Source organism: Trypanosoma conorhini (assembly GCF_003719485.1).
Source record: "Trypanosoma conorhini strain 025E chromosome Unknown Tco_14.4_contig_00346, whole genome shotgun sequence".
NCBI classification, from domain to species: domain Eukaryota; phylum Euglenozoa; class Kinetoplastea; order Trypanosomatida; family Trypanosomatidae; genus Trypanosoma; species Trypanosoma conorhini.
In genome coordinates, this window is record NW_021704424.1 from 9,880 (window position 1) to 19,260 (window position 9,381).

General features: G+C 57.6%; 4 protein-coding genes across 4 annotated transcripts, besides 10 other annotated features; all 4 read right to left on the reverse strand.

Moving 5' to 3' along the window:
* Positions 1–110: 110 nt before the first annotated feature.
* Positions 111–148: a microsatellite.
* Positions 149–428: 280 nt separating this feature from the next.
* Positions 429–477: a microsatellite.
* Positions 478–656: 179 nt separating this feature from the next.
* Positions 657–686: a microsatellite.
* A 178-nt stretch (positions 687–864) lies between these two features.
* Positions 865–913: a sequence feature (A-rich).
* A 146-nt stretch (positions 914–1,059) lies between these two features.
* Positions 1,060–1,093: a microsatellite.
* Positions 1,094–1,170: 77 nt separating this feature from the next.
* Positions 1,171–1,206: a microsatellite.
* A 306-nt stretch (positions 1,207–1,512) lies between these two features.
* Positions 1,513–1,547: a microsatellite.
* A 321-nt stretch (positions 1,548–1,868) lies between these two features.
* Positions 1,869–4,871, reverse strand: Tco025E_05706 (glutamate dehydrogenase; the record flags this gene model as incomplete). Its single annotated transcript, XM_029372599.1, has 1 exon — positions 1,869–4,871. The coding sequence occupies one exon, from the start codon at positions 4,869–4,871 to the stop codon at positions 1,869–1,871; it is 3,003 nt and encodes a 1,000-aa protein (XP_029227385.1).
* Positions 4,872–5,375: 504 nt separating this feature from the next.
* Tco025E_05707 (farnesyl synthetase) lies at positions 5,376–6,455 on the reverse strand (the record flags this gene model as incomplete). The annotated part of the gene is made up of 1 exon (XM_029372600.1): positions 5,376–6,455. The coding sequence occupies one exon, from the start codon at positions 6,453–6,455 to the stop codon at positions 5,376–5,378; it is 1,080 nt and encodes a 359-aa protein (XP_029227386.1).
* Positions 6,456–6,608: 153 nt separating this feature from the next.
* Positions 6,609–6,627: a microsatellite.
* An 89-nt stretch (positions 6,628–6,716) lies between these two features.
* Positions 6,717–6,741: a microsatellite.
* A 287-nt stretch (positions 6,742–7,028) lies between these two features.
* On the reverse strand, positions 7,029–8,381 carry Tco025E_05708 (SNW domain-containing protein 1; the record flags this gene model as incomplete). Its single annotated transcript, XM_029372601.1, has 1 exon — positions 7,029–8,381. One exon carries the CDS (start codon positions 8,379–8,381, stop codon positions 7,029–7,031), a length of 1,353 nt encoding a protein of 450 aa, XP_029227387.1.
* Positions 8,382–8,602: 221 nt separating this feature from the next.
* Positions 8,603–8,646: a sequence feature (A-rich).
* Positions 8,647–8,918: 272 nt separating this feature from the next.
* Positions 8,919–9,287, reverse strand: Tco025E_05709 (tryparedoxin peroxidase; the record flags this gene model as incomplete). The annotated part of the gene is made up of 1 exon (XM_029372602.1): positions 8,919–9,287. The coding sequence occupies one exon, from the start codon at positions 9,285–9,287 to the stop codon at positions 8,919–8,921; it is 369 nt and encodes a 122-aa protein (XP_029227388.1).
* Positions 9,288–9,381: the final 94 nt, after the last annotated feature.

Sequence of the window (9,381 nt, forward strand, 5' to 3'; positions counted from 1 at the left end):
AAAAGTACTTTTCTTTTTCTTTTTTTTCCCCTCGGCGTTGGCCGCGCGGGCTGCGGGTCCGCCCGCCCCCCCCGCAGACGCCGCACACTTTTTTTTTTGTTTTGGCGGGTAAACAAACAAACAAACAAACAAACAAAAAAAGAAACAATAGAAAAGAAGGGAGAAGAAACAGTAATGGCCGACAAAAGCAGGAAGGGAAGGGGGAGGAGAATGGGCCGTACACAACCCTCCCTACACACGCACGCAAACGGAAGCCGCTGCTTCTCCCCCGGACGCGAAAAGAAAAGAAAAAAGTGGGAGGGGAAGGGGATTGGCGCATCGATGCGCCCGGCGTAAAGCGACGGTACGAGGCAGCGTGCGTCGTACGCTGCGGGCAACAGCGGAGACAAAAACACCGCTCAGAGATCACCGGGCCGAGGAGCAAACTAAACAAAAAGACAAGCAGACGAACAACAACAAAAAAACAAAACAAAACAAAGTAGAATAACAAGACGTGGGCAATGCGAAAACAAAGTCATCCCCAGCTCCTCCCTTTTACATACTTTCTCCCCAGCGTGGCTGGGGCGCTGTTGCGGCGCATACGTGCACGTACGCCTCTTCACCGCCCCCACCCCCCTCCCCCACAGCGACCGCTTCACTGGGCCGCGCAAGATGGCCACACACACACACACACACACGCACACCCATAGAAAGACGCTGGCCACCGCACTTCACGCTAGTACGCGTGCACACTTACAAGTGCATGCAGCCCCTTTAGGTCACAGTCGCCGTTGACAAGTGCTGCAACGATTCATACGCCATTCATATCCCCACAAATGCAGTATAAAAACAGACCTAGCAGGAGGTGATGAGAGAGAGGGCAGCACAAGAAACAAATACGAAAACCAGAAAACAAAAAAACAAAAAAAAGAAACGGAGACGGGACAATATAGAACCCTGCGGCTCCCCGCATGCATAAACCCCCGCCCCCGGCTCCCTCCCCAGAAATGGACCCAGCGCACTCCCGCCCTTATGGGAATTCATCCCCTCCCTTCCTCCCTCTACTACCCAGAGAGCGGAAAACAAACAAACAAACAGGCAAAGAAACAACACACGCGCGTATAGACCCAGATGGCTCGAGGGGTGCACGCAACAATGGCTAACTACTACGACAGGAGTCACGACCAGGAGCAGAAACGCAAAAACACACACACACACACACACACAATGAAAAGGCAAGGACTTTCCTATTCTAAGCCACTCTTCCCCTTGGCGCGTCCGCACCATCCTTTTCTTTGCTTTCGCTGCTGGCCGCCTAATACGTCTACATGCAGCGTGACACCCCCTTTGACCCCTTTGCTTAACCACGGGGCGACGTGTAGAAACGCACCCCTCCCCTTCATCACACGCCTTTGTGTGCCCCTTTCCCTCGGTTTACTGGCGCCAATGCTATTCCCTTTTCTTTTTCTTCCTTCCGTACTTCTCCAATGCTCTTCGGGCGCCCCCCACCCCAATGAAAAAAGATCAGGCGTGACACACATACATACATACATACATACACACACACACCGATCACTACTCGACGAAGACCAGGGAGGAAACGACTTCATACATAACAAGTTTTTCGTTAAACGACTTGAAAAAAAAAACGAAGACACAAGCGCAAACTAACCCGCCGTCTTGGCCTCAATGCATTCATTCATGGCGCCGCAAAGCCCTGCAGAGCGTAAAAAAAAGAGGGAAAACCAAGCCCAAATAAAGAAACCCGTATCTCAGAAAACCAAAAAACAGAATGCGGCTAATGAATATGTCTACCACCTACGCCTCTCTCAAGCGTCCCTTAGGGCCATAACGGGTTATGGTGCCGTGCCCTTCCTTGTCTGCTTGCCTCAGCTTGCTTGCTGTTTAGCCAGGGCCGACGCGCGCTCAATGTGTCCGCTCATGAAGGAAAAGAAGTCAAACTCGTTGCTGTCCATGCCCGTGGAGTACACGTACTCGGACGCCAGCCACATGGCACAAATGGCATGCTGATAGGCAACAGGAACCCGCTGCATCAACACCTCCAGTGGCACCACATCAAGCAGTGTTTTGGGAGTGTAATTCAGGAGAATGTAGCGCACAAGCTTTTGATTTTTGAACACGTCACTGGCAAGAATACTGGCACGCACCTTTACATTTTTGCTGCTAAGAGTATCCGCAATAATCGTCTTTGGCATTCCAGGGTGTGACTCGTGGTCCCGCCAGATGGCGTCAAACTCACGCAGCGCATGGCTCTCGACGCGGGCAATGATGTCCTTCACGTAGTTCTTGTAGAACTCCGGTAACTTCTCGGGGCTTTCGGCGCACATATATTTGGCGTACTCCTCGTCCGAGAGAGCCAGTCCGGCGTAGACTTCAAGCGAGGAGGAGGTGACCCCACCCTTGTTCGCCGAGGCGTCCTTGTAAAGCACAACACCGCAGCGCTCCAGCGCCAGACGGGCGTCCTGGGAGATGAACAAGTTCGCCCCCTCCACGATAATCTTGTACTTGAGGGCCTCGGGCGCTTGGAACCGGCCCGCCAGCATCGCCTCCCCCTCGGCATCGGGCACCTTGAGGAAGCGAGAGACATTCGCCAGAGTGACGCTGCGGGGACGGCCACCGCACGGAACAAACACGTCGGCCTCGGTGTACTTTGTAAAGTGGAACTCGTCGCGGAACAGGGCGCCGTCGTCAACGCGCGTTCCATCCGGCAGAAGCACATTTTTATCCTCCGTTAACACCAAAAAGCCCTTCGGGGTGAGTTTGGACTTGTCAAAGTGCCGCAGCTGCAGCCGGCCGCGCGCCAGGCGCTTTAATTCCTCATGATCAATTCCGTTAGGGTCATGCAGCGAGCCGGAGATGTCGGAAATGGCCACCAGCTTCTCCCGGCTTTGCAAGATTTCGTTAGAGCCAAGGTCCCCGTCGGGGCCACCGGTCTGGAACTTTGTCATCTCCTCCTCCTTCAGTCCAAGCTTGGTGTAGATGCCACGCACGAAGGTGCGCACGGAGCGGGTGGTCATGCCGTACACGTCATGGGGAATGCCACCCATGGAGGGGTCCTTCCCCGTGGTGAAAGACTTCCAGGCGGAATACCCACGCTGCTTGCTATGCAAGGCGCCATCGGAGGGGAACGTCCCTGCTGTATTCTCATCCGGGCCCAAAAAGATAATTTCTGTCTGCTTCAAGTTGTCCACAATGCCGGATTCGTCTGGCAAAATGGTGTCCAGCAGGGCATCGGTGTACTGCAGGAAAACTCGCTGGCAGCGGGCGTGGTCAAAGCGGGTCAGGTAACGGCTTGAGACAAGAATCGTCCCTTTACTTCCTCCCTCTGGAATGTCCTTGTTCTTCAAGAGCTGCGTGTGAGCGAGATTGTAGTTCTCCTGGAACACAGACCGCTTGTTCCGCCGATATGCACTTTCCTTCGACAAAATCATACGCACCCCACCACGGGCGATGTCGGTAAACCGCACATGAAATCCACGCCATTGTGCACCTGCCAGGAGAAAAACGCCGTGCGGCACACGTGGATACTCAAGCTCCCTGAGGAATGACGGGTTAAGGCGGAAGCAAAGTGCCACCTTCTCCTTTTTAAAGAAGTTGTGCTTCACAATCACCTCATTGAAGCGCAAGAAGGACTTGAAAATTTCAACGTCATGCGATGAGAGCTGGTCTTCTCTGAAGCGCTCAACAATTTTTTTCTCAATCGCCTGGCGTGACTCGGGTGTGGTGCCGTGGCGAAAGTCTTCGTAGATCTCGATCATGTACTCCGGGTACCTGCTGATGAGGGTGCCAATGTAACGCTCCGACATCATCTCCAGCGTTAAGGAGTTGCGCAGAGAATTGAGGCGGTTGATGCCGGTCGGCTCCCGTGCGAGGACCGTGCGCAGGTGTCGGTAGTCGTCCGAGGTGGGGTTTGGCGTGAAGTAAAAGGCAAACACAATGGCGGCGTCGGTGAAGACGCTCTGCTCCACGTTGAACACCAGATCCTCGTGCAGGCGGGTGATGGAGTTAGGGGGGCGATTCGGCAGCAGATTCACCATCGAGGCACGGTCCCGCAGCTGCTCCGCAGAGGCACCCGCGACGTAAAGCGTGTAGATGTGAACACCACTCGAAAAAGTCTCTGAAAAGCTGCGACGCACGACCGCGCCTGGAATTTCTTGTATGATGGCCATAAGGGATGCCAGGTAGTAGTTGCGGTCGGCCGCAATGGCCATGGAGAAGCACAACTCGTCCTCCTCCCCCTCAAGGACCGTAAAGACAGGCCCAACGGAACCCTCGAAGCGGGCCAGCAGCTCCTCGTAGCGCTTCTGCAGCTCTGGCGAACGCTCCTCAAGGAAGGCGCGGCTTGCAAGCTGTTTTATATTCCTCTCTTCCGGTGCCGGGTCCGGATTCACAAAGGGCTGCCATTTGGCGGTGTAGACGCAGGTGGCGCCGTCGTCGGTGGTGTAGCCACGCATAGAAATGGACTGCTTCGGCTCCTTTTCACGGCTCACAAACCGTGAGAGGCGCCGAACTGCACGGAGTTGGCTTGTGTGGTCATTTTGGCAAATGTAAAAGGCCGAGTCCCCTGTTTCGTGGGCGTGCTCGAATGGGTCTCCCATCGAGTGCTTTGCCTTGGCGCAGAGAAAACCCATGACGTGCTTGGCCGCCTCCTCCTCCGTGTAGCAGCGGCCGTAGGAGCTGTCGGAGAGGCTGCGGGTAAAGAGCTGCACCGCATTCCGTATGGCGGCCTCCTCGAACGCGCTACGCCCCTTCACCAGCTTGACGACGGTATCGAGGTTCATCTCGGCCGCCGCGGAGGGAAAGCCGTTGTCGGAGTGGGCGCGAACTGCCGCACTGGCCAGAAACGCCCGAAACCCAAGACGCCGCATCATACTTCCTGCTTGGCTTCAAATATATCTCTCTCCCTGTAATTCCCTTTGAAGTAACTCCAGCTATATGCTCCCTTTTACTTCTTTTTTCAAAAGAAAAGAAAAAGTTTTTCTCTCCTTGTTTTTTTTTTCGCTCTCCTATCGCTAGCTTGCAGTTTGCCCTGCGGAGACGAAGCAAAGTAAGGTAGAGGCAAATAGACGGGAAGCGCGCAGCAGACGGGGAGAGGGGCACAAAGCCGGGGATGCCACCACCTCCCGCAGCAAGGGCCGTGGCCGTGCGCCACCAAACGTACTCTCCCGCGGCTCATCGGGAACAAACACGGCGAAGGCTCCGCATGTTGCTTTAAATTATATCATGCGTTTTTGTTTTTGTTCTCGTTTGTTTTTTTTTGTCCACCGCCTCTGCTCCCTTTTTTTTGTTTTTTTGCCTTTCCTCCGTCTCTTTTCTTTTGGTTGCCTCTCACCTCCCGCACCCACCCACCCCCACCCCGCCGTCTCTCCCCAGGCTCACACCTGGCGCGTTAGAACGAGGCCCATCGCGGCCTCAAGCGAATCCCGTGCCGCGGAGTGGTGGAGGGCGCCGAGCGCCTCAACACCGCGACGGCAGTGCTCATCCGCAAGCTGCAAGGCCTCGGCGATGCACCCATGGCGCTCTACCGCCTCCATACACATCGACGCGTCGCCCGGGTCCTTAAAGCGACGCCGCACTGCCTCGTCCACGCGAGCCTCCATCCGGGCGGCGAGCAGCACCGGCAGGGTCGCGATGCCCTCCTTCATGTCGGCCATTTTTGGCTTACCCAAATTCTTTTCATCCCCTGTGATGTCGAGGCAGTCATCCACAATTTGAAAGGCGATGCCTAAGCGCTTTCCGAACTCTGCCGCCGCGGCTTCGTACGCCGTGTTTTGCGGATCCGCAAGTACCGCCGTCGATGCGAGGGAGTTAGCTATAAGAGACGCCGTCTTGCAGTAGGTTTTCTGCTCGTAGCTCTCAATATCAAAGCAGCCGTCCATCTGCATCATCTCGCCAACGGTGAGATCCTCCAGCGCGGTGGACATGAACAGCACGATGCGAGGGACACGGAGGGTGGCGATCCACAGTGAGGCACGGGCGAGGAGGAAGTCGCCCGCCAGCACAGCCCGCTTCGCATCATAGACGCAGTGAAGCGCGGGCTGCCCACGGCGCGTGTCGCTGTTGTCGATGACGTCGTCATGGACGAGGGAGGCGGTGTGGATAAGCTCCGTCACCTCCCCAAGGCGCAGGAATGGCTGAATCGTGCCGGGAGAAATATCATCCAGGGAGCCAATGCTAGTTTCGCGAATCCGCTCGCTGACGTGGGGTGGAAGCAGCGCGTGGGCCATCATCGCCACCAGCGTCGGGCGCAGCATCTTCCCACCCGCCCCAACGACGTACTTGGCGGCGTGGTCAAGGATCGCGTTGTCCCTGTTGCTGACGAGCCCGGCAATGTGCTGCTGCATCATCTTCACCTCCCGCGCCACCGCCGCGAACGGCCGCCCCTTCTCCGTCAGCATGGAGCTCGAGCTGGCGGTGGTCGCCGCGGCCCGCCGGAGGAGGCATGGGTTCAGCATGCAGCCTGCAGCGCCTCCCTTGCACAGCGAAAAACGAAAAGGAGATATACAGAAGAAAAGAAAGAAAGGGAATGTCTGTGGAAAAAACGACTATGGCAAGAAACAAAGATATGTTTCTCTTCTATGCCCGTGGCTATGAGTCTGTGTGTGTGTGAGAGAGAGAGGGAGAGAGTGTCGTAACTCAGTGCCCACTCCTCCTTCACGCCGTGTCGCTTCCCCCACCGCCGCTGTCGCCGGACTGAATAAAGTAAAAGACAAAGAGAGGCGGGGAGGAGGAGGAGGAGGATACGGCACATGCGAGAGAGGAAGCGAAGGAAACAACCTCCAGTACAGCCCCCACAATGCATACGCAGAGCACAGACAAACAGAGAGCACGAGCGAGGCCCCAGACGGTTACACTAAAATACGCGCATTTTAGCAGGGGAGGATGAGGCGGAGGTGTGGCGTATGCGTTTTCTCCGGCCTCACCGGCGGTGTGCCTCAAAAAGCCTCGCTCCTCTTTGTACTTCTTTACTTCCTGGAACACACATGCACACAGAGGGAAAGAAAAAGAAAGATGGGTACGCGCCCCGTTCACAGGCGACGCCGCTTCCTCATGAGCTGATCCATTCCCAAGCCCCCGCCATCCTCGTCATCCTCGTCGTCCGTCGACTCCTCCCCGTTTGCGAGCTGGAGGCCATCCTTTACGCCCCCCTGCTGCCCCTCAATCTGCGCCAGCGCCTCCATCTCGCGACGGATGCCCTCGTTGCTGATGACGGCGGAGCCAAAAACGCCCTTGCGTATTCCAGACGCCGGGCGCGGGCCGGTCTCGTCGTCGTCGGCGGCATACAACGAAGGCGCGTGCTGGTCCGTCGCGGGGGCTCCGTGGTCCGCGCCCAGCCGCGATGACGCCGCCACCGCGCCCCCGCGCGGGTCGCTGGGGTGGGAGGAGGCGTAATCGGCGACGCCGGCGCCGTGGCCACCAGCCGCCGCCTCATCCACCGTCTTCAGGAGATCTTCGTCCGCCTCCAGTGCCTCTACGGTGATTCCAAGCCGGGCGGCCGCCTTCGCTAGTCGGCGCTGCCGCACCTCTTGCTGCTTCTCGCGCTCCCGCAGCTCGCGCTCCAGTCGAATTCGATCCAAGCGTTCTTCGCGAGTCTCCTTCCGTCTCTGCGCGGAGGTGTGCAGCATGTCCGACGCAGCCCTTTCCAGCAATTCTCTGGCGCGCCGCGTGGCCTCCGCCTCTCTTTCCGCCTGCCGACGTTCCTCTTCCTCCTGGCGGGCTTTCTCGCGTGCGGCCTGCTCCGCCTCCACTTCCTTTCGTGCCTGCTGCATCGCCATGGCGAGACCCATGACCTGATCGCTCACGCCGCCACCATTCGCCTGCGTGTCGGCCTGCTGCGCAAGGCGCTGCTCGAGCGGGATAATCAACTTCCGCTTGTTTTTCCAGTTCCCGATACTAAACGGCACGACGGCCACACCGGCGGCGGTGGAGGAGGAGGACCCCGCCTCCGCAGAGTTGCTTCGGTCCTTCCTGGGGCGTGTCGGGGAGCGCACAATGGGCGCCGGGTCATGCATCCCGGCGGCGCCCACCTCCCCCGGCAGCACAATTTCGAGCAGCGGCCCCGTCTGCTGCGCCCGCCGTATCCTCCGACCACTGAAGTCCTCCTTCGGCGTCTGCCGGCTGCGCAGCACCCCCTCCAGCGCCTCCTTCGTCTTCTCCGTTGTCTCCGCAAGCTCCTCCGCCTCGGCACGCGGATCCGCGCCCCCGCCCACGGCCACGACGAGGGCCCCGGTGTCCGGCGCAGCAACGGGCCTCGCCGCCGCCCGCTCAGCCACAAGCCGCCCCGTCACCACAGCCGGCGGCGGCTTTCGTCCCATGCCGAGCGGGTACTGCGCGTAGAAGCACTCGGCAAAGGCGCCGCCGTCCTCGCTGCCGCCCCACATTCAGCTCAACACAACAGCGCCGCAAAACTCTCCCCTATTCGTTCCCCTTCCTGCTTCGATTTCTCCACCCTTTTGCGTGTTTGCTTCCACACCACAGAGAAGAGAGAGGAAACCCAAACAGGCCAAACCCACGGCGATCAGATGTCCGACACGCGCAACGGCTGCAGTGCGGCGCAACGGTCTCACGCCCACGCACACAACGTCACAACGCTCGCGGAAGCAAAAAAAAAAACGCACTAAAAAACAACAATAAACAAAAAAAGAAGTTAACCCCCGGCAGACAAATGCGTCGCACAGACTAAAAATTTGGTCCTCCATCCACCTCTCACGCCTGTCCGTAAAAATAAATACCCTAAATAAGAAAAGAAAAAAAAAGGGTATCAGTTGCTTTCTCTCCGCTACCATTCGCCCAATAAAGCGCTCACAAGAACACAGAAAACAAACAAAACAAGGCTCCTGTTCCGATTAACTCATGGCGGCGTCACTTTTCTTCACACCAAGGGCATCCCTGAAAGAAGCAAAGAACAGCCCGTAATGCTAAGCTGCGGCATTGAAGTACTCCTTGGACTTGGCGGGGTCCGGCTTCATCGTCTTGCCGCCAGGCCTCCAGTTGGCGGGGCACACCTCGCCGTGCTGCTCCACGAACTGGAACGCCTTCACGAGGCGGAGGGCCTCGTCCACGTCGCGCCCAACAGGGAGGTCGTTGACGGTGATCTGCCGCAGGTTCTGCTTCGGGTCAATGATGAAGAGGCCGCGGTACGCCACACCGTCCTCCTCCTTTAGCACGCCGTACGCCTTCATGACGGACTTGGTCTTGTCGGCAAGAATGGGGATGCTCATCTTGCCGAGCCCACCCTGCTTGCGTTCCAGGTTTGTCCAGGCCAGGTGGGAGTACTCGCTGTCCATGGAGCAGGCAAGCACCTCGCAGCCAATGTCGTTGAACTCCTTGACGCGGTCGGAGAACTGGCAGATCTCCGTGGGGCAGACAAAGGTGAAGTCC